The sequence below is a fragment of the Myripristis murdjan genome, chromosome 5 (genome assembly GCF_902150065.1).
Source record: "Myripristis murdjan chromosome 5, fMyrMur1.1, whole genome shotgun sequence".
In the NCBI taxonomy this organism is placed as follows: Eukaryota; Metazoa; Chordata; class Actinopteri; order Holocentriformes; family Holocentridae; genus Myripristis; species Myripristis murdjan.
In genome coordinates, this window is record NC_043984.1 from 26,830,652 (window position 1) to 26,855,619 (window position 24,968).

General features: G+C 39.6%; 1 protein-coding gene across 3 annotated transcripts; it reads right to left on the minus strand.

The window, feature by feature from the left end:
- Nucleotides 1-1,099: 1,099 nt before the first annotated feature.
- On the minus strand, nucleotides 1,100-6,245 carry uba3 (ubiquitin-like modifier activating enzyme 3). 3 transcript variants are annotated; one of them, XM_030052318.1, is made up of 18 exons: nucleotides 6,197-6,245; nucleotides 6,035-6,073; nucleotides 5,197-5,317; nucleotides 5,029-5,109; nucleotides 4,834-4,916; nucleotides 4,645-4,725; nucleotides 4,283-4,326; nucleotides 4,118-4,182; nucleotides 3,798-3,953; nucleotides 3,599-3,701; nucleotides 3,313-3,426; nucleotides 2,946-2,999; nucleotides 2,601-2,637; nucleotides 2,414-2,495; nucleotides 2,222-2,322; nucleotides 2,009-2,072; nucleotides 1,816-1,870; nucleotides 1,100-1,685 (listed from the first exon to the last, which is right to left on the minus strand). In XM_030052318.1, exons 1-18 carry the CDS (start codon nucleotides 6,214-6,216, stop codon nucleotides 1,597-1,599), a joined length of 1,389 nt encoding a protein of 462 aa, XP_029908178.1. In that variant the 5' UTR covers nucleotides 6,217-6,245; the 3' UTR covers nucleotides 1,100-1,596. The 3 variants fall into 3 exon arrangements, with proteins under 3 accessions (XP_029908178.1, XP_029908180.1, XP_029908177.1); XM_030052320.1 differs by lacking the exon at nucleotides 6,035-6,073; XM_030052317.1 differs by lacking the exon at nucleotides 6,197-6,245 and having other exon boundaries at nucleotides 6,035-6,190.
- Nucleotides 6,246-24,968: the final 18,723 nt, after the last annotated feature.

The following is a 24,968-nucleotide window of genomic DNA, read 5'->3' on the forward strand; positions in this document are numbered from 1 at the left end:
GTCTGTCTCTGCCTGACCTAAATAATCATCCAGTGACAGTGCAGCACGATGCTGCTGTGACTCAGTTTCCAGGCTTCAGGAGCTGTCTAATGTAAGGAATACCATGATTATGAATGCCAGAACATTTTGCTGAATGTATTAAGATAAGATTAAGAGATTAAGTATTATGTGTGAAAGCAGAATGCATATAGCTTCTCAGAAAACTGGACCAAAATATATTTCGTTACCAGATCCTTCACATTTCAAAGAATTGCACTTTAAAAGTTTAAATATATATCCCTCTGGGGCATTTCTGAGACTACACCTGGATTTCAACAAAAAGGCATTTTGTAACAAAGCTATAGGGGCAACACATCATTTATTCCATAACTGCCTCCACAGTTGCACTTTTAGTTGCACAGTAAATGCATGACCGAATTACACCTAAAGGGATTGTACTTGTCTTTTTTTTTTTTTTTAATCCTAATATCAAATGTGGAGAATAAGACTGTACATGCTCAACAATGTAAATTTGACCCCCATGAAACTGATCAATACTAAACAAGTATCCTAAACTTAATGCATGATCAACACAACTTGATTTCCTCTGACTGTTTTGTAATTTTTTAAAAGCTGTATGCACTGATCCTTTGTTCTGTTGGAATAAGATTTTGGTTTAAGTGTTATGTTGATTTGTGTGTTCACAGAACATATGATAAAACAGTTAAATTTAGATCTTATTCTGTTGTACTCAGATCTTATTCTGTTGTACTTAGATGTTATTCTTTATTTTTTATTTAATTAATCTGTAATCTGTGAATACTGCTGAAAAACTGCGAATTTCCTGCGGGATGAATAAAGTATCTATCTATCTATCTATCTATCTAAATGTCATATTACTTAACAGTCTGTCCTTCATAGTGGACGGCATATTTGCCTGGGAGAGGCTGCTGAATTAAATGTACATCCTTCATAGTGCAACACGTTTTATCATACATCATCTAAATCCTGCATACCACTGAACACATTGGGAGAATGTCAATTATTTTCCCACAAATACATTTTCAAATGTTTCTTGTTATATAATCTATCCACTCTGCAAAAACAACAGAAACAGTCCTTTGTATGAAAAAAAAAAACAAAAACATTTTATTCCAGTTCACATCAATATCAGAGTCTGGTCGGGGACCACTGCAGTGGTTACTGCAACTAAATGAAAACAGCGTCTGAATAAATAAACATAAGAACTAGGACAAGTAGAGAGTAACGTTATATCAAGTAACCATTAGTTCTCTAATGGTTTGCACAGAACAGACTTGTAGGTTGTAGTGCAGGTAACACTTGCGAGAGAAATCCTTAACATCTGTAGACACTGCATCACCAAAACATGACACGGTGTGAACTAGCTTGGCTTTCACGTGCAAAATATGGACTTTTAGTGAACTGGTACATTAAAACAACGAAATAAGCTCAACTCGTTCACATGATTGTGACCGAATACACTGTAAACCATTCTAGTTTTAAAGCCATTTCTAAATATTCTGCACCAAGTCATGGCTGGCCCAGTAATAACAACAATGACATCAGATGGTTGTGGTTGGAGTGCATGGGTTTATCCTATGAGGTAAAGCTGAGTCTGAAGAGCATGGTCTGAGGTGTAGTGACATCAGCTATGGCCAACTCCTGCCCGTCACTCAGTCCCAGCTCTGGGGAAGAAAAAACAAAACATGTTCACAACACATGTAAGACAGTGTATTCACAGTGTATTGACCTGACAAATTCAGACAGTAGAAAGAGTCAATCCTGGAAAAATACTCAGTAAGTAATGCGCCTCACCTTTCAGTGTTTTAGAGAGATTTGGCCGTGTCCTCTGTTCAATTGAAGCCACACTCTGTCAACAAAATACACAGTGAGTCTTTTCACACCGAGGCCTGTATTACTAATCGTCATTAAGACACACCACTTAGTCACATTTAGGGCTGAGACAGAATCGAAAAAACGAAATCATGAGAACCCAGAGGTTATTTACCTGTAAATATAAAGTTTTGTTCTTTCCTTCGACTGTCGCTGTTATAGCAGGTGATTTCATTTGTCTGAAAAAGTACATCATATTTAGCGATTCTTGAAGTCAGACACATTACTTAATATAAAACAAATATGACACAGAACAGAGGTTCAACAGGTTAGTTAGAGCATAAAAACTGGTAATAAATTCTAATGAGAGCAAGACAGGTAAACCTACAGGGAGGCACTCTCAGTTAGGTAGTCCAGCACCTCTTGTAGCTTAGAGGATGGGGAGAAGTGCAAGTCCTGAGGTACTTGGCTGCAGGCTGAACAGTTTTCCTGCATCAGGAGTGGATATAACATATTTTACAAACGGGCGACTTGATCATTGCAGTAAATGTGAACAGACAGATTAGTTTCGGGGACTAACCTTTCGTTCAGCCTCAAAAGTGTAGGTGTACAGGCCGTCAACATCATTGAAGACCATGTAGTTGTTCAGTGGAATATAGGCACTGCAGATGAAAAGGGTTTGATCAGGAAAAACAGCGAGGGCACATGCAGTTCACACTCATGTGCACTTTGTACACTTGGCTGCAGAACAGAAACAGAAAACTCACCTTGATGCTATTTTGAAAACCTCTGTTGCGCAAGCAGCTGAATCAAATAAGGAAGAGAAACAGGCTTTTAAATCCAGGTTGACATGTGTCTTCACAAAGTCAACAGACTAATAATGCCGCCTAGATAGTGATAACACTAATACAGCAGGGTATACAACCTCCCATAAAGGCTAACATGTGTCAGTCTATTTGCTTTTTGTGCACGGCATACCTGTTCCCTTATAGACTCTATTCTTCTCCTGTATTTTGCCAGCACCCCTAAGAAGCTCAAGCCGTGCAGAAGACACTTGATTTTTAAAGGTCTGTACAGAGACAATTTTACAATTCCTGGATTTTGTCCTTTACCTGCTATGACTGCATTTGTAGATGCCACAGCTGGGATGATCCTCTTCACAACACCTGCAGCATTTAAACAAAATAAATGTCAAACTTCTAATTCCTAAGAAAAAATTATCAAACAAACACCACAGGTATACAAGACATTAACTGTCTTGTAACACTGCAACTTCACTGTTTGAATGGGGTTTTTGTTGTTTTGTTTTTTTACATAAAAAGATATAGGCTTTACAGCAACAGAGTAAGTTACCAGGGTGCTAACACCATTCGGATGGCAACAGCTTGCTCCATTTTGTTTATTCTGGGCTGTCTCCCAGTGGAGCTGCAAGAAAAGGAGCAGTGTTCTGCTTCTGACAGAGGTGCAGTGTGCACTCACCCTGGGTTAGTCTGTATGTGACTCCTGTTATGCTGAACTCTGCTGCCCTCTCCAGAGACTTCTGGTACACCCACTGGATGTGGTCTGGATCGTCTCCATCCAGCCCCACACCGTCTACCACACACAAACACACATAGACAGAAACAAATACAAAAGTTTACTTCAATATTTTCACAGGTCTTGCAAATGAGAGAGGATATATAGATCCTGATGTCACAGTTTTTTTCTGTTTTACATCCTAACAAAGACAATTTAGAAATGAAAACTAACAAAAAAGTGATTATACCTCCGAAGGGCTTCTCTTTGGGCCACAGCAGAATGCGGACATACTCAATGCAATGTTCTGGTAAACGTGGCATCGAGGCTATCGTACACATAGGGAAGTTGATCTGAAAAGACAAAGATGTGTATCAGAGACAAAAAGTGACACTGGCACTGTTTTTGTCCTTGGGTTGTCTTAGCTTTTATAAAAAAGGCTAGCTCACCTGAGGTGGGTAAAGCTCAAGAGTACAGTCAATGCAAGCGGTCATGCCAGGCAAAATGACTCGGGCGTTTCCTTTAAAGCCTTCAGTCCCTCCATCAATCAGAGGAATGATGGAGCTTGGGTCCAGGACGCCATCCTCATACACCAGCAGAGACAGCTGTACAGACAGACAGAAAGATAGACTGTATATTTTCAAGTAAAACATGTTGCCTTTGGCACAACTAACAGCTTTACTGTCTTAAAATACTAGATTATTCACTGACACTCAGAAAAAGTATTTTTGACAATATCTTTGGCCAAAATAATAAGAAAATGGCTTACCAGCATACCATTCATCCACCTTCTGGCAACTATAGAGTCCAGTCCACAGACAATTATGTGGAATTCTAGATGAAGACAGTGAGAGATGAGCAATTTTCAATCGTATGTCTATCAGATTGCGAGATGTGAGGAAAATTGGGAATAAAACACTATCATGGCACTTACGTCTGTAAAATGTCTCATCAAAATCTTGAATTTTCTTACAATGACTGCACAAAGCATTAAGGAGAAGTTCACGTTTAAGCATTATGTGTAATAACATTTAGCGATGGAAAATAGTTTCTCATCACATCTTTAACATTTTGCTCTCACAATTTTAAGGATCTGTCAGGTGCAAAGGCAGAGGTATCTTGCTTTTAATGTGTAGCTGATGAACTGGGCCTTTGAAGATTATTTTTTGTTGGCAAAAAACGGAGAGCCACCGGGGTACTCCAAACTGGGTCTTTTAGACAATCTTCTTAATAGCCAGCACCTAAAACCTCAAAACTGAATCACCAACACAGAATGCATTACTCTCAAAAGGATACGGGACTACACAGCATCCAGGGATGCGGCTGTTAATAAATTCAGCTGCAACATCTGCCTTGGGCCGACCTACATCTTTAGGCCTGGAGAATACACAGCACATATTAAAAGAAAGTAAATGCTTGCTACATGTAAGAAGCAGTAATACATGTCAGAAATGAATATGAACTAAATGATATAAGTGCACTGACCTGAAGAGAAACTGTCTATTCAGGTTGGAAACATCGATGGTGTCCATGTCAACAACATGAATGTTGCAAAAACCTGACAAAGCCTAATCCATAGCATGAGTGAAAGAGAAAAAAACAACAAGACATAAGCCATCATTTACAGCTATGGTTTAATACCTTCCAGATATTCTTATAACATTAATTACTGGTTCATACCAGGTCTTTAAGAAGTTCACACCCCAGGCCACCAGCACCAATGACGAGGATTTTGCAGGTGTCCAACATAAACTGCAAGGACTGTGATAAAAGGCGAATAGGAAATGATCAATATTTTCATGACAATATAACGCAGCCTTAAAGGTGGCAAATCACATTAAAACTCACCTCTGTGCTGGCTTCGAAATCAGGATGCGTGAAAGGCCCCGATCTTTCCAGGAACTTTCTGACATGGTTCCATCGTCCCTCCCACTCACATCTGGTTCCCGTGCCTCCATCCACCACCATCCTGAAGACAACACACACACCTCCATTTAACATCAGTCAACAGCACCGGTCTCCAAAGTATCCATGAAACATGCATGGGACGCTTTCACAAGACAAGGGAATTTGTTTTTAGAGCTAGTGAGGACGTGCAAAACAGATCAGCTCAAACCTAAACTCAATTCTGTGAGTAACTTTCACCTCATCAGGGTGCTGGGCTGGATAAAGGTCACACAAGATCATGCAAGAGTATGTACAAGCCAGATAAACTGAATTAAAACATATACGATCAGTTGTGTTTTGATGCCAGTCAAAGGACTAGCAATTTAGCTGACATTTTTAGGCATTAAATGATTGTAAAGATGCAAGTTGCAAAATGACAAGTGGGCGTTTCTAACCCTGTGGCACCTCTGTTGTCTACCGTCAGTCAGCTCAGTCTAGCTAGGCTAAATTTCTAGCTAACCTGTCAACAGTAAGTAATCTTTTAGGAATAAATAACCTCTCCTTTGTGTAATGTTAGGTGGGTTGAGAGGTAAAGTCACATGATCACTACAAAGTACCCATTGTAGTGTTGTTAGCTAGTCAGGTTTGCTGTCTAGCTCTGTGTATTTCCGTGCTTAGCCTAGCTGCCAAGGCACTTTATTACCGGTAGGGTTAGCTAATTTAGCTAGTAGCTAACGTTAACCTTCCTCCTTTCTGGTAACCTCAAACCTTCCGCCACTTCTAGCAATTCATCACTAACTTCTCAGTCAGCTCCACTACTCTCCTTCTTTTCTTCTCCCTAAAAAGAGAGAATAAAAGAAGGTTCATTCATGCTCTGCTTTCGTAGGTTAATGAGATTTGAAAGCATCTTTCGGGCAGTTAATGACTGTGTTTCTTGCTTGTCTCTTCGGCAGCTACTTACGGCTCATCCAAGTCCGCCATGTTTTTGGTTAGTCATAGTTGCCTTCAAGTGCGCCTCGTATTTACTTGCATTTGTTTGTGCGCCGTATTTACTTGTTCGGTACGGCGTGTCCTGCGTTCGCGTTCAAAACAGTCATGTTTTTGGACGCTCTTGTTTTAATTTAACTCACGGAGATGTTACGACCTGCACCGACAAAATGAAAAAGAGAAACGGTGCTTCATGCATGTAATTAAAGTTTTAAGCACTTTAGTAATCAAAAGTTGTGTATATCAATCTCAAATGTTTCACCTGTTGATACGGCTCCCATACTTTCCATCATCTAAACCTCACACAATGATATTTTGACATTATAGTAAACAATCATAAAACACAACTTTTTTATGATTATTTGCTTTTTTTTTTTTTTTTTTTTTTTTTTTTTTTTTTTGTGGTTCAAGTGCGCTCATTATTTCGAAACTATTCCGACAGTACGAGAAGGCAGCATTATCAACAATGCATTGCAAAGAGATCAGCCGTACAAAATTAAAAAAAAAAAAAAATACACTGATGATCCAACAGATGGCAGCATTTATCCTTTAATTCACAGGACTACAATGCTCTAGCCACCTTCAAGTATGACACGTTAACTAATTCAGTTATACTTCAGTCTATATCTGTGTGTGCAGCGCATGGCAGTGCTCAAGCAGGGGATTTGGTTCATGGTCACAGTTGTGCAAATGTTTCCACTTTTTCTTCAGTGTGAGTTTCTGTAACAAACTTTATACAATATTTGGGGGATATTGGACTGCAAAGTTTAACAGTGGCAAAGCGGGTTAAAGTGACTCTGTGGTAATTACTTTATAATTACTCTGCTCTGTAGGGTTCAGCCCTGTAAAATTTGCAATTATCTATAAAACCAGTTAACAGTCAAGGAGGGAAAGAGAAAATGGCCTGTATGAGAAGAGTAAATCCGTTTCAAGAAGAAAGAGTCCTTGAGAGTGGTAATTAGTCTTAGGTGCACTGATTAGCCTGGATGCAATCTGTAGCCGGATCAATAATTCAGAAGCCTCAAACATATTCACCTCATCCCTGTTGGTGTTGTTGTTTTGGATGTCTTGAAACAAATAACATCTATAATAGTACACAGAAAAAAAAAAAAAAAAAAAACTATTGTTGGAAATTTAATGATATTATCAGTATAATGCATTGTGCTCCTACTGCAAATTGCTTCACAGGGCACTTAACAGGAATATCATGAATAACACATGAAATCGCGATCCTACTATTAAGTTTAATGACTTTACTAGTGAGGACTTCTCCCCCAAGTATCTGATTTACTGTGTCCACATTGTGCTAATGAATCTTGGTGTTTAATCTCTCATCACAGAATGATTAATAAACCCCGGATGTGCCTTAGTGCATTTTAAGAGACATGCCTATGGGCACATTAACATCATTAATCCATCTGTCCACACCCCTACCTATATTAAAGGAAATGTGGGGTAGTTACCTTCTGCAGAGGTCACCAAAAATCTGCCTAATGTATCTGCTGATAGCCGGGTTCCCTTCAATTACTTGATGCTGATACAGACTATACTATGTGTGTGTATGTGTGTGTTTGTGGTTGTGTGTGTGTGTGTGTGTGTGTGTGCATGTGTGTGTGCATGTGTGTGAAGAAAGGGTAGGGAAAAGGCGGGACATGAGTGTCCTGTGCATTGTGTATTCATGCAATATAAAGCACTCACTCCCTGGATGATATTTGGACGGCTGGATGAAGCATCAGGTTTTTTTTTTTTTTTTTTTCATCTTTTTTTTTTTCTGAACATAATGAGATGTTCCGAGTGACAGCCTCTGAAAACTGATAACTAAAAATAACTACCCCAACGATGTCCTTCATAGCTGATTGCCTGCCACCTCGGCCCAGCTCCTTCTCTTTCTATTTGTCCTGTCTGTCTTGTTCTCTTTCAATTGATCTCAATTATGCCCATACGTTAAACAACAGAGCAATGTGACAAGAATTCCATCAAAAACAATTATGCGGTGAAAATACTATTTAGTGCTATTTAATAGTCAAAGAGACCCATTACTGTGAGAAGCCATTACAATCATCATCTTATTATTATTACTTTTGTTATTTTCACTATAAGTAGTAGTAGGAGGAGGAGGAGGAGGAGGAGGAGGAGTAATATTATTATCTCTACTTCATGAGATGTCCAAGGAGAAATTCCTCTTTTGTTTGGGATCAGCATCCAAGCAGCATCTCAGACACTGGTTGTGATTCGCTGTCTTGCTCATGGACACAGCAGAGAGGACGCTGTCATCGTGGGGAACCGCACCTGGATCATCAGGTTGAAAAACAATCTCACATTTCACGAGGCCACCCTCAATATTTTTGATCGAAATCCTGAGCGGCTACCGAATCATCAAGTGACATACGAAGCATACCTTTTCCAAAGTAGGTCAGCTGTATGTTGGATGTAGAAATACCTTCCAGTGCTGACACATTTTTATAGATTCCATTGAAATGCCATCTATCATTCCCCCATGATGTGAAGGGACACTGTGAATGTCACTGCCATGCCTTTGAGCTGACCCAGCCCTCTGCTATCCATCAAAGACCGCTAGTTTACCATGAAGGTATTGAAGGGACCAGAGGTGGACCAGTGCATAACTTGAAATATTTGATCATCACAGGCAATCAGTCATATGACAACCAGCTGAGAAGAGGAACCTGAGAGGAGCAATTGATATTTTGTGTCAGTCCTATGTGATCATCTGACTCTCCCACAGTCTTGAAGATACAACAACATAGAGGAGAACCTCCTTTTCTCCTCAACGTTTCCTCTTTTATTCCCAGGCAATGCATTGATACGGCCACTGGGATTTGGCAGCTTTATTGTCCTATATATTTCATTCCATTACCCAGCTTGTTGGCTTTCCATAGGACTTCCAAAGAGGTGTTGATCGTGATAATGATAATGTGTCACCGTGATGTCCCGTGTTGGGCGCAGAGCAGGGCTGTCAGCTAGAAGACAGGGAGACACTACAGGGCAATGTTGTGTTGTGTTGCAGTGAGTGATTGATGACGCTCGCTGTTGTGGTGCTTTGATTAAGACTCCAGTGATTTATCGCCACTGCTTACAATGCAATTAGACTCTTGATATACACTTCGCAAAAAGTGTTGTCTTGTTGTCTATATGATGCCACCATATTTGTGTGTGTGTGTGTGTGTGTGTGTGTGTGTGTGTGTGTGTGTGTGTGTGTGTGTGTCCTCCATTATTGCATTAGATTGTGAAGGTGTAGATGTAAATGCTTGCCAAGTCTGTCTGAGTAAATTCCCAGGGAAATGCCCTCCCTCCCTCCTCTGTTGACTTTTTTTCTTTTTTAAAGCAGGAAATATCCCTTGTTGCACGAGGCACTTATTAAATTATTTAATATGTGATGGATGTGTTTACTTTTAACTGAAATTGCCTGGAGTGTATTCACTTCACTGTTGCTTAGAAGCTCTGTAAATAGATCTTATCTGCCGTGAAAATGCATCCTTGTTGCGTTCGGTTCAGGTCTGTGGGTTTTCGTTTGTCTCGGTGTCGCTGGTATGACAGAGTGGAAGAGGCAAGATAGCGGCAAGTGCACGCAGGCCTGGGATTCAATCTAAAATGTGTTTATCTCATGCCAAAAACAAGCACTCATAATGGGAAAAAAAATCTGGATTTGTTTACCCTTTCCCTAATGAAGACCCTTCACATCCTTTAGATGAAAATGATTTTCTTCACATGGCTTCTTCTAATGCATATTAAATTCACTTGAAATGGGAAATAGTTTGGCAACCTCAAGTCACTATTGTCATTGTGACATTCTAACAGTGGACTGGTGTTGTGAATGTGGACTGATGCTGTGAATTATCATTTTGCTAGAAAGTTAAACAATGCATGTGGTGCTTGTGCAAAATATGTTAAAGTTGCAATGTTATTGTAATGTCTTTGTCTACCAAAATAAACCTAACTCGTAGCATGGCCACCAGCTCCACAGTGCATAGGTTAGACCTTAATTCAGGTTGCAGGAACAAAACTAAGGTGTTCAATAGTACAATCCATCTTTCTAGTGTGAGAGGTGGGGCGTCACTGCTAGTTTGCACTTTGTACTTCCTGTTTCTGATGGGCAGGGCCCCACAGGCGATTTGTGCTCGGCACTTCCTGCCTGAAGGGGTGGAGGGCTTGCTGTGACCTTGCCTTGCATGTTTTTTTCCCGCTGTTTGGTCCTTAAGAGCTCTTCTAAGATGGAGGAAAGGCTAAAGATTTGGACCAAAAATACGGATCACGTGATGGCTTTGGAGCAATTGCCCCACTGTATTGAAGATGCGAGTGCTGTAGTTACACCATGTTAAGTCAGACTCCAGTTATCAAAGCAAATGTTTGAATCAAGTCTGAGGCAAATCCCAAAGTTGCATCTCACACTGACACACTGTCATTACTTACTGTGGTCTGAGTATAACTGTGAGGGTAACAAACCACTGGCAACAGGTGTCAGTGAAGGCTATATTCACCTCTTACCACAAAAACCTTTAGTACACTTGGTAGCCACACTTTGGATTTTAGGTGTTTGATATTGAATTTAGTTTGCCATGCACATATATTTTTAAAAATTGTTTTGTGAAATGCCAGTGTTCCTTTTATACACTGATCAATTCCAGTTCAATTCCCTCTGCACTTACTGGATGTAATGAGATTGAGAGCTTACAATCACCTTGTAACGTTTTGCCTGATATAATTACCAGCAGTCTAAGCATTATATGAAGGGAGAGAGCACTTTGTCAACAGTAAAGGACAGAAAAGGAAAGACTTACTTAAAATAAAAGAATTAATTTGCCGGCAAGTCGTATTTCTACAGACAAGTGTTGTTATTAGGGGAGAGAGATGGACGCTGAGTTCTTTGGATGCATGGTGCATGAAAAAGCTGAGCAAGTAAAAACCATAATGAAACACAGTAAGGCAAATCTTATTTTAGTTATTTCGACCCCATAGCGGCTAGCCTCTAGTAATGAAAATACAAATCGTATTTCAGTTTCATCTTATGTTGTCAAGATTAAGTCATGAAAAGTCCAACTCAAGTCCTCAGTTACATCGGCAGGGGACCTGTTTCCTTACAGCCACTAGCTGTACGTGATACATGGATTGATTGTGGAGCAATTACTGGTGCTTATGGCTTTGGCACTGCAAGGCTTGTTTACAGTTATTGCTCATAGAACAGACTAGTCCAACGTGACAAGACAAACAACTGCATGTCCCCATGGACCCATGTCTCCCCAGCGCTGATGTGTATCGCTGTGGTGTTAATATCAACCGTGATGTGTTTTCCTATCAAATATTTCATCTGCAGGAGAGGCTCCCTGTCTGAGTCCTTCAAGGACATCATAGGAATATTACTACAGGAGAGCCTTAAGACACCGCAACGGAAATTTCCTCTCTGGCTATTTCAACAGCGTTTATTCCTGCCTGCACTTCCTATTTCCTGTCCTCCTCAGCATGCTTCCTGTTCTGCCATTCCTTCGGTTCCTCCATCACTATTGTCCCCTCTTTGCTGAAAAGAGACATTGTGCATTGTGGAGACAATATCCATTCTGTCAGCAGTCACCCAAGAATTTCCTTAGATGAGTAAAACGCTCCTCGGAATAGAACGGTGGCAATCAAGGCTGAGAGTCTCTATTCCTGAAGAATCCAAAACTAGACAGAAAAAGTGCACGTCCAAAATGCAACTCCAAGGCCATCAGCTCAGTAAACATTAAAGTGTGGCCATGTCTGAATAGCTAATGTCCTTTGCCAGCAAAACATCATCTTAGCAGGAACATCGTTTTTTCTGAGGTATGTCTGTCAGATACATTTCTGGAAAGCCTCGCTTGACAAAGCTACAAGATCAAATATGAGCTCAATCAGGCTAAGGTAAGGCGATTGCAGCACTTTGCCATACCCAACTGATGTCCGTGGTTTGCAGCGGAGGAGGCTATACCGGTGGATCTTCCATGTTTTGTCTGTGTTGTTCCCACCCTCAGGTTTAACCCCCAGGGAGTCCTTGAGTGTTGCATTTTATTCTCTCCTCTTTCCTTTGCAGTGCACAGGGCAGGGTGGAGCCTTAGGAAGTGGGGTATATCCTTCCTCTCTGCTGAGGACATGACTGAGGAGGGAGAGGCTCGAGGCCTGGCTGCAGCCCTGAACCTGTGATAGGGTCGTAGATATGACTCCCATGGTTTATCTCATCTGTCTAGACTTAAATGTATAGTTCATATACGAAACAATAACTGGAGACACTGCATCGTGAGATCTTTCTTTAACCATGCTGAGTGTGGCTGGCAAATGGCAACCTTTGCCATTCAAATTGCCTATGAGGGTAGAACCGTTGAAAGCACGTTGTTCTCTCACCTCATCTTAATTACAGTAAAATATGACTTTGCAAATGTATTTTAGCCTTGTAATATTCCAGTTCATTCACAGAGGATCAGTACAGTGAAATTCAGATGTCCCATCAACTAAAAGAATGAGTCATTTTTATATGCACATATAATGGAATTTAATACCCGCTATGCCCTGAAATGAAAAGAGTTGTAATGGGGTTTTTATGTCTTTTCCATTCAGATTTATTCAAAGTGGCCTACTATAAACATAACTGCTAAGAGCGTTAGTTGAGTGTACAGTATGTGCAGTACCGCTCATCCTGACGTGTCACATGTGAATGAATTAAAAGATGATTCATTTGTTTTTCTCTTTGTTTAATCTTTATGGAGGCTAGAGGTCTGCATGCAAACATCACGCGTAGGTTTCACAATCTAATCACTTAAATACATCCGTTTATGCATAAACATGCATCCATATGACCACATACTGTATAACAACCATAATGATAATATTTTGTACTATATGAGCCTTTTACAAGCAGATGACTACCTTTGCGAAAGCTGGTTTTACATCCTTCCTCTCTCTAATTAGCAGGAAAGCTGACACATATAGTTGTGACTTTTGATTTTCATCAGTTCAATTCTGTTTGACAACTGAAAGATACAGCAAGGGATTTCCCGCTGCGGATGTGTGCATCTTGTCATCGAGTATTGGGCTCATTGTCCCTAACCCATCATGATGAATTCATTAACAGCAGCAGAAATTAGATCTTGATTAAAAACAATTTGGGTGGCAACGTATTCATCAACACAGCAGCCAAGTGGTGCTCATGAGTTCCCGTGGACCAATCAGTGGTGTTATGGCCATCATATTACAACACAATACCCACAGATGGACAGAGAAGCACACACACAAACACACACACACACACACACACACACACACACACGCAAACACTCAACACTTTCAGCCACATACAGTCATACACATGCTCATATCCCTCCTCTTCACCCTCAGCCCTCATCATACCAAGCAATGTCTCTCTCTCTCTCTCTCTCTCTCTCTCTCTCTCTCTCCCCTAACTGTGGTAATGATGCTGCAGTGTGTCACTGTCTCCCAGCATCACCCTGAGTGATTGCCAGCCCTGACACCTGCCTGCTTGTAGCACTAACGCACCAAAAATGTGCAGGAAATTAAACGCTCCACTGAGGTAATAAAGAGAGTAAATCCTGGTTGTGTGTCTGCTGATGGTTGGGGCGGTGTGGGGGCAGGTATTACCATATTAAGCCAGGGCAGCAGGGATCACAGTCCAGCACTCCCTCATTACACCTCATCTTGTGGGGATTTAGTGCTGTTCAAAGCCAGCTTGCCCAACAGCTGTAGTCTTTGACCAAAGCTGTGAGCACACAGCGTCTTGGAGCATGATCATGTTTGAGTGCAATTACTCACTCATGAACAGGATGCTGTCTCCACAACTCATTAACTGTAAGTGAAAATTTATCAAAATACGTTTCCATAGCGCTAAGTAGTGTTAATCCTATTGTTTTAAAGCTCATTAACTTGGCAAAAGCAACCGAAATGTGTTTTTATATCAGTTTAGGATGTCATCTCAATTATCATGAGCAATAATCATGAGAGAAACTAACCAAACTCTGTTCCATACATGACACTGAAACCCACCTATAGTCATAAAGGCATAATTATTAACAGTAAAACAAGTTTTTATCCATCCACAGATTTGTTCTATTTCTTACTGCCTCTCTGTCCTCTTATGCCAAAAATACATTGCACAGCATATTTATATGATCATAAGTCACCTGAATTAGCTGTCCACCAAGCAAGAGTGTATGTTCAGCCATAGGGTTAGGAGACATTTCAAAGCACATTTATAAATCAACATATCATATCAAAATGCAGATATAAAAACATTACATTTTATGTTAAATGTAGACATTCTCATCTCTTTTGGATTACAGGGTACACAAAGGGGAAGGAGGATATATATCACAAAGGCATCTTGTAAGGCAAGGGCATTAGGAGCAATCTAAACATCTTGGCCAGAGAATGGTCCATTAAAAAGGCAGAAACAACAAGATCTGGAAAGATACTGCATGGTCTTTTTGAAACAATTCTTCCTCCTGGGACACTGCATCGTACACTAGAATATTTCCCACAAATATCCCCTGATGGGGATATCTTCCTTATAACTGTCATCAAACAGTATCCCTGTCTGTTCAGTCACAGTAAGCCCTTCAATATGAACGCCTCGGCTCAGCGAGTGCAACAACTGTGATGAGAATCTTTCACTTTGAACTGGTTGTCCCTCCTGACAACAGCTGCTGAGGAACAAATTAATAATGAGGTAGAAAATTAGATTATGCTGAGTCATTAAGTTTACAGCTCTCTGTAGAAGTAGATAATGGTTCTTTGAGCGAACATAATTATTGGCAAAAAGGCAGCAGAATATTTACTTATATATGAAGTTCCTGAGATCTTACACCACTGAGGGCCAGATAACTCTTTAATGAGGCTACAAAATGATTTATGTCTATAGAAGGAAAAGTGAACAGACAATGAATTCCCTCCAAGGCAACATTGAAAGTACTGCCTCGTTCTTAAGTAAAAATTACAACAAGAATAAAATATTAAAACACACTGAATGATCTCTTAACTTTCAAATATTCTGGTTACATAGTTTGTGTGTTTTTTAACTTTGACCAATAATATTTTGTCAGTAATCAGTCCCCTTGTCTATAAACATTATGGTAATACAGGAAGATTTGACAGTAAGTTATATTAGATGTCGCCCATAGCTTAAGATTTAGTTTAGTGAAGTGACAAGCCCCTCAGGGACTCATGGTTATTGTTATGGTTTTGGAAGTATAATTTAACTAATCCTGCAAATGAGTTCTTGTGTAATGTGCCATATAGAAATCATCTTCCAGATTACACTATTATCCAGTTTTTGTGACTTTTTCACCTTTTTGAAACCTTATTTTTCAGTCTTTTTATTTTTTAATCACAATTAACATTCAAAATATCTCAGAACAATTATCAGTGAGGTGCAGAAATTACTACAATGCAGAAAAACCTAACTGCTGGAGCTTCTAGCATAGCATCTGATGTATTACAAACCACTGATTCAAATCAAGTCAGTCTCAGTTTTCCAATTAGAGTACCTGGGGAGCAATTAGTACAGAGCGCACATAACTACCAGGTGAGAAACGTATAGCAAATATTTTCGACACTATGACACCACCGTGCGAGGACAGCTTTGTCAGTGGTGGTAAGACACGATCTGAACATTAAGCAGTGATAAAATAAGGAATTCTTATTAATAATGATAATACTAATGGCACAACAATCTAGCATTTCTTTTAATGTTTTTCTCCGACTGCTCTTTGATTTGTTATCCTCTCTTCCCTTAGACCCCTTGAACATTTTTTGGAAAAATAACATTGCAGATGCCATGGATTTGCAGAGTGAGAAGTTTTTTCCTCCAAAAACTCTGCAAAAAAGTGGTTCAGCAAATCAATTGGAGCGATACCAGTAATCCTCTCCTCTATTTTCATGCGCTGCCATTTCCTTCTTCAAAATACATATTGACTCAAACACACTTTAAGTCCTCTGACAAGTTTCCACCTCATTTCTGCAGCAAAATGCTTGTGTGACAGGCTTAGCAGATAAGAATTGGCACTTTTTTACGCTTGCAAACACACTAATGTGGCCTCTTAGTAAATAGCCTAGGGCCCTCAGTTGGTGTGTGTTGGTGTATCTGTTGACATTTTACAAAATGTCTATTGTCATTCAGTTTTCAAAGAAATCTACTGACACAGCAGGGAGCTAATAGTTATCATTAGGATTAGCCTATAATGTTTTGAACACATAATGAATTTATCTAAGCAAGTGGAAGTTTACATTAGGCTTTGACAATAAAAAGAAAAAAATAATCTACAGTATCTTGGTAACAGAAACATGCATTATCAAACAAACCGAATTATGGATTTCTGTGTAATTATACCAATATTGAAGAAATCAACCCATGTAGGGGCGGTTTTGCAGACAGTGATTAAATTAAAACAGGATTTGCCCTTAACAGCTAATCATGGCATAAAAGGTGACTTTCACAAACACATCTTAACTTCAGACTAACTGAACTAAGTGAGCGTCCACCACATCCATATTTTTCTTGTTTTTTGCTGAGAAGTGATGATTTTTTTAGTGTTTTGTACCCAATAATAAAGACTTTCAGCAAAGACTCTCACTCAAAGTCTCTAATATTTATTCTACTGTCATTTATCATGAAGATATCCACCTCTGTTGCTTCCATAAACACACATCACTCACCAGTTTTTTTCCAGGGAAAGCTCACCTACCCTCACAGAAGTTTTGAATATCAAATGTTATAGTTTTCATTAACTCTCTACAGGTTGAATCACTGTTATAAGGTGCCATACATAAAGTGCATCAAAATGGACATTTATTTATATGACAAAGTTGTAGATTATTACTTTAATTTCAAAACCTGATAATGGTCATAAAACCTTGACATCAGTAATCTGAAGATAAACCTGCTGTCTTGGATCTTTAATATTTAAACTTTCTTTGACTTCAAGACTAACTCTAATGTTAGAGCTGGAAATCACAGGACTATTTCCAGACTCAGACAGTGCATTCAAATCAAGTCAGTCTCAGTTTTCCAATTAGAGTACCTGGGGAGCAATTAGTACAGAATGCACATAACTACCAGGTGAGATACGTATAGCAAATATTTTCGACACTACGACACCACCGTGCAGGGACAGCTTTGTCAGTGGTGGTAAGACACGATCTGAACATGGTCAGATCAAGACTAACTCTAATGTTAGAGCTGGAAATCACAGGACTATTTCCAGACTCAGACAGTGCATTAGTTATTCCGGTTCATGGGGACATTTCAGTCTGTGACCATAGGCTTCATCCCTGTCTCGTGAGTTAAAAGGCGGTGGCAGTGAAAAAGCAGTTAAGGGAACATCATAATCCAATACAGGCAGTCGACCAGGTCAGTCAGCCTTTTTGGAAAAGTCCAGAAAGCTGTCCTGGCGACTGTCGCTCATGCACTAGTCTGTCATATCAGCCTAGCTATATTTATGCAGCAGCAATAATTACAGAGTAATCTTCCACAAACAGCATATACTGTAGTTGAACTTCATAAGCAAATGAGATGCAAAACTTGTGCTCTTGATATATGACTTCACAAATCTGAAGAAACATTAGGAAAACAAATTTCAATACTGTTCATTTGGAGAGTAAAATATTAGGGAACATGGGAAAGGCTATAAATGAAATAATATAACATTTAAAAAACAAATGCATAGCGAAGAAATTTTAGTTCACTCCAGATTGTGTTTTTCTAATGTGAAGCCTACCACAGGCAAACACAGTCGCATATCCACCCACAGCCAAGAAGCCCTCAATCACAGGTGTCAAAATAAGGATTTAGCATGCGGGTGTATCAGGAGGATCAATACAACCCTATTATGGCTTGGTCATCCTCTCATCACTAATAAAAAAAAAAAAAAAAAGGCTTCTTCACCACTTTATGATGATGTTAATGTCCAACCCAAATTCAGCTCACAAAATCCAGGAGATTAACACAGAGACATAAAACAGTGGGGGAGGCTGCAGTCTCTTGTAGCTGGAATGTGCTCACACACATCACAGTTGCACATACTGCTTTTTCTGCTCCATGTAAACAAAAATAGCTCTAGCATTACTGTCTGCATGTATTGCCTACAGCTATATTTATCGACTCCATATCATCGGCATGAATTCAGTGAGTTTTGAACTAATGCACCCTCTGCATCCAATTTCCAATATAAGGGAAATTTAAACCATTCAGTTGTAAAATAGGAAAATATATGCATCTTGATATGAAATGTGACACATCAAACAGGTCTACCTATTTGAATGGCATATTTTTCATAATGTGAGTGCCTGCCCTCCTTGACATACTGAGACCCTTAAGGTATTGTTTGATAAAAGCAGTATGTTTGTCATAATTATATACTTCCCATGGTGATACTCAGGTTGAAAAATCATACCACGTGTCAGATGGAAAGCAATAAAAGTATAAATGGGGGTAAAAAAGCAAAACAACATTCTTTATCATGGTTTTGGGATCTTCATATTGCCAAAGCCCACTAATATAAACAGGTATCCCTTGAGATTTTGCGGATGTGGTAGTTTATATGAAACATACAGTATATAACCTCTTCTCCTACAGTTCTGCCAGTGGGTCTGGTCCCAGGTGGTTCAGCACCAACATGATATACTTAATCTAGTCCTCTCTTCATTCTAAGCCTCCAGCCATATTGGCCTATACCACAATATCACCACACCCTCTCTCCCATAAAGTGGCTGCACCTTCTCTTATCACATCCAAGCCAAACGCTTTTGTGCATGCAACGGAAGAGGAGAGAGACAGAAAACAATTGTGCCAATTGAAATAAGAAAAAGAGCCACAGACAGAGCTAATCAGAGCAGAGCATAAATCAAACTCATGTATTTTTGAATGGGAGGGAAGAGGCAGTTGGGAGTTCACCATCTGTCTCTGGGGAGCAAGTATCACCGAACACTTGCATTTTAACGTATGCTTGGCTGATCACACACACATTAGATCATTTAACCGTTTGTGCTGATGCAGGGCGTTCCTGTGAAAGGCAGGAGACTCAGAGTAGGCGTTGAGATTTATGCCTTGTGTGGGGGCTGCCGCTCTCCTCAGCGATAGAAGACACAATCACATTTAGTGGCAGTCAATGGGATGTCAGCCATATTGTTGTAATATGCTTTAAACCTCACCCAGGGCCTGCTTAAGCTAATGATTACCTTCTACATTGTATATCCCAGCCCAACCCATATCATAGCCCAGTCCATCCAATATTTCATGACTAAAATATAGCTTGTCTCACGATCAAAACATGGATTTATATGATATTAATGTGATTAGTGCTAAATTGGATAACATGCCAAGGGAAATATTGTCAGCATTTTTGCCTCATCATTTTTGGCCCTAATTAAACAGAATGTCAGTTTAATCAATTTTTTTTAATCACACAATTTTTCATGCCCGGACGTCTCTCAACATGTCCTTTCATGTCATGCAATTACATTGCACTGTCCTCTAAATATTCATCATATCAGAAAATAATCACAGTCTTCCTCTGTACAGTGTGCCATCACTGAGGGAAATCCCAGTTTGATCAAGTCCAAGTTCAATTTCATTATAGGGCCTATAGTCCTTCATTACAAAAATATCTCAGAGGACATTAAAAAATAGATAATAAGTAAACAATGCACTCATTATTGCAAAGAAAAACCCAAGAAAGGAAAAGACAGAAGCAAACACATGAGAGACAATGGCATGGATAGAACAGGCCTACTGATCCTATATAGCCTAGCCTATCAGGCACCACCAGCTTTAGACACTCACAGCATACAAGAAAAAAACTCCCAAGATAACCTTATTAGGAAAGAAATTGAAGAAACCTTGAGTGAGCAAAAGGCAGAGCAGGATCCCCCAAAAAGATGACTTGCAGTGGCAGCCAACAGGACAGTCACATAAACAGCAACATGAACAAGACAAGACAAGAATATGTGATGCAGGGGAACATGAAGCAGCAAGAAATTAATCCAAATTTGGCCAAAGATCAGAAATAAAATTGAATTAAACCACTCAACTAACAATCTCTGCAGGCTTCTGAGAAGAGATATCCACTACAAGTCTCATATATGTAAATAAATGCTATACTGGCTAATTACATTTTGCTGATGAAGTGTAAACTGGATGTTGGCATAATATATTACCATGGCTTGTGAAAATTCCCCAGGCTCCAACACTATGCATCACAGTGACTGACCAGCTTTAGAGATATCAACACCATTCACCAATCGCTTGTCTGCCAGGAGTGAAAGTCAATGATATTATGTCTATTTATGGGTATTGATTAATTGTTAGGAGCTGCTATTTGAGTGTGCATCTCCCTGGTGCTTAGAGGAATGGCCATTGGCAGTCATTACCATAATCATGTTAGTGTTTGGCTCTGACTGAGTGACTGCCCTTGTAATGGCTCTGTGCCATTATTATTCCACACAGTAATGGATGCACATAGCAGATGAGATTGTGACAGCCTTGTCCTCCACAGGTTAGATAAAACAGCAGTGGTCACAGCTGCACAAGACAAAATCAGTTTTATATGTGTACTTTAATCTCATCAGATTTTTATTGAAATTTGACTGATGGAAATATCCTAATTTAGAAGTGTTTTGGTTTATGCGCACCCTGTTTGCCCCAAGTCACTGAAGCGCACTAGTGCAAATGTATTCGTGTTATGTTTGTGTTGTGCTGACAACCTCTGCAGGGTGCTTGGAGGCTCTGCTACCAATAGAGGACTTAATTAGCCTGCTGCTATCTATCTGACTGAGACATCTCCTGTTCCATCTCAGCGGCCACCGAAAGCTTCATTTCCCTGCCTGTCAACGTCCACTCCTCTCACAGTCTGCTGCAAGGACACACCGTTTGATAAAAGCCACTGCTCGCACGCTTTACATCTCATTTCATTGACATTGGTCGTACACCTACACATTACACCTAAGCCAGCCTCACCTCTTGACCTTTTCTTAAGGAGAGGAATGAAAAGTGCATCTGTGGATAAATGTAGGCCACCTCCATGCACACACACAGACTCAGACCTCACGTAGGCAGCAAGGGAAAAATGCTGAAAGGTGGGTTGCAAAAGAGAGCCGGGATTTGTTTAGCAAAATAAGCATGTGTCCATCCTAAGGAGAGCGGGAATCCAATAGCAAGGTTTGCCCCAAGGATGATATCTCCTGTTTTATGGCCTGTTTATGTCTGTGTTAGCACAAACTTCATAATGGAGCTCATAAAATGTGCATACTGCTTGAAGGTACAGATTTTCTACAGTGGGAACCTATAGCTGCCACAATGAAAGGATCACTGATGCTTGTACTTTCTGGGTTTTATTTCTGTGCTTCATTGTTCATGTACACCGTGGCACTATTTTGTGTAATGCGATATGTTTTTGATCGCAATCCTCTGGCTTGATACTGCAGCTACTGCAGCTAAAAAGTTATACAACTGATCAGCAACATTGTCCTGTGAATATTTGCCATGCTGCAACATTGAGATCTTATACAACAAATGCCACAGTAAAACTAATTTAGTGTACCGTGACAGTGTAGTCTTTGGGTGTGCAGCTGAAACAGAGAAAGAGCCAGCAAAATACAGAGAAAGAGAGAGAGAGAGAGAGACAGTAATGATGATGGCAGTCGTGCTTCATGACAGTCTGCTGGCTAACTCAGTTCATTGACAGCAGTGCCATCTGAATACATCTAGTCTATCTAATCAGCCACATTTGATTAGCTTAGTCTGAATTGCTCCAGTCCTATTGCCACATCTATTCCTCAATAACAGTCTGATATATTTTGCCATGGCTCAGTAGTTGGGATGAATTTGACTTCACTGCTGGGGAGGCGAACTGAATTGAATAAAGCAGGACAGTAATGCTAAAAATTATTTTGTCTGGTCGTCTGGTGATGGCCCCAGCTGTGCTTCACCTTCAGATGCCACTTAAACTCATAAGAGGAAAATGAAGAAACATCCAAAATATATATTTGTGTTCCAATGTGCACGAGCTTACACATTTGCAGTTTAAACAAACATTTTACTCTTTGCATATTAAATACTTAAGATACTCTCTCAACAGTAATATCTCTTTATTACCCCCTTGAGTGGAAAGTGCCTCTGTCATCTGACATTTAAATCTCTGTTATTGCACTGGCGCCACAGCGGTGACTACATAGACCAATATGACACAGCAGAGCCAAGATATAGCTCAAGAAACCTAGTGTGGGCATTAAAAACAATGGCCGTTGGGTCAATGAGGGGTGAGGGGAGCAAGTGAGTCTCTAGAGAATGAGTGAGAGGGATTTTCATTGCACCAAATAATGACGACTCAGGCAATATCACCCTGCCAGTGTTTGCAAGATAGTAACGATCAGTTGTGGGCCATTGTATCAAAATTGACCTTTTTGGCCTTTGTGTTGCCATGACAATGCGGTATAAGTGACTTTTGTTGATTGACGGCAGCTGAAATACATTTGAGAATGACACTCATCATCTAGGCAGATATTACATATAAATGATATTACTATTATTAGGTGTCCACTCCATCCGAGGTCTCACACCAAGAGACAGATGAGCATTCATGCACATATAAAAAGGTTTATCACAGATTTATCACATTGCCAGGCGAGTAATGTTGTGATCTATATGGTCATTGAATCACATGATCAAAGATACATGCTAAAGCATATTCCACACTTTGGTGGTTTTGCAGCTACCATAAATGAAAATTGACCATGCCATTTGTGCTGATGTCTGTAGAAAGCCTTGAGTTTGTATATAGAGTGTTGCCCCTCCTCTTCGTCCCATGGGGCTCGCTGTGTTTGTGAATACAGGAGAGCCCTTGCTAAGACCACCTTAGCAAACGCCTGACTGAAGACAGGACAACAGCACCAGTCCACTCCCTTGAGTGTCACTACGTATGTATATGTGTGTGTTTGTGTGTGTCTGTGTGTGTGTAGAAAGAGAAAGTAAATGGCAAAAGAGAAAATGAGGGTGTGACTAGAGAAGAAAAGAAAAGTGAGATAAAGAAGAAGAAGAATGGACGGAAGAGAGGTATTCACAGAGACTCTGTGGAATATATTCTGAACATATGAAAAAGCTTTTACCTTGTGTTGTTACAGCCATATCAGGGTCACCTTGTGTTCACCTAAGGGACACCCACGTTCTCAGGGGAACAAACACCCTGTCAAACAGAATGTCGAGAACCTGAGCATCAACTGGCACAGCATGGAGATGGAAAGGGCATGTCGCAGTCTAACAAAAGGACAAAACAAATTGCTTTGGAGTTCATTTATGCCAAAAGTCAAAACAATTATTGAGCTACCAGATCTAACCAAATGATGGATGAACCATAGGTTTAATAAATTAAATCTGTTCAATATGCATCAGGTTGGTGATTTTATCCTCAGTGCCTTTATAGAACATGGAACACATAGTCACATACATATTTAACTTGAGTCCAGTTGAACAATTGAATGCCTACAACTTGGAGGTTTGGTGCCACTTTGTGCCCATTCCTCATATAAAGTCAAATGAAAATAAATAATAAATAAATAATAATAATACATAAAAAAATAAAAATGTATTAACCCATTATTTTATTTTATTTTATTAACACTCAAGGTGAAGTAATTTTTGTCATCCACAATTACCATCACAAACACAGAGTGAGAGAGGACCTTTCATATAAACAAAACTGTTTCTCTGAATTGACTTCTAGGATATGGTCACACACACATGATGTAATTTGCAGTATGACTGAATGTACCGCACAGATATCAGCAGCAGGGGTCTGGATCTTTGGCTAAACATTGATATGGTTCAGTTTAAAGTTCACTAGCTTGCAGTTTGGTTTAAAAATTATTTTTCTGTTTTTGCAACAATTCAATTTGATTAAAGTTTGTGAACCATGATTCAAGTCAACAATTCAAAACAACACTTTTAGCCAAATTTTATATCCATTGATAAACTCATGCAATAATGCAAGACTTTTTTTCTGAAATGTGAAAAAAATCAGATAACAGAATTACTTTAACTTGATTTATTCTAAATAATAATAATAATAATAATAATAATAATAATAATAATAATGACAAAAAACTTGCAGTTCATCGTATTCTGTTAAATCACCACAATGTCTTTTTTCCCCCAAGACATTAATGGACCGATTCAAAGCATCTCATACTAATTCATGCCAAGGTCAGAGCAATATTCTTCTGTTATTCTGTTTATTTCTTGCAGCAGATCAAATCAGTTGAATCAGCAAAACTTACAATCGATGGATTGATACAATGAATGATCAACAGGGTCTTATCTGAATGCAAAATATGCATGGCTCATGAGTAAGCAGTGCTTTCACTTTGTTGCATAGCCTCCCACAAAAATCGTGTTATTTTAACCCAGATCTCTCATTTCCTGTCTGACAGAGTCCTGTCTTGATTAGAAAGGACTTAATTAATGCAAAACAAAAGCTTGTGGAGACACAAAAGAGAGGTTGTGGCGCTGGCTGTTGATATTGTTCTATCAGACAGCTTGAAGGGAGGAAGTCCTCTGTCTGAGCTGCCAGGCCTGGCTGTTTTTGGGAGGGGGGGTTCTAGGGATAAGAGACTGCCCTGTTATCTTTGTGTAAAGGTCACACAGGTCTGGCGGAAGAACCAAAAGCAACAACCATCTGTGTGTTCTGTTTTCTACACGCTCTAGTGCAGCTATCTAGACCACTGAG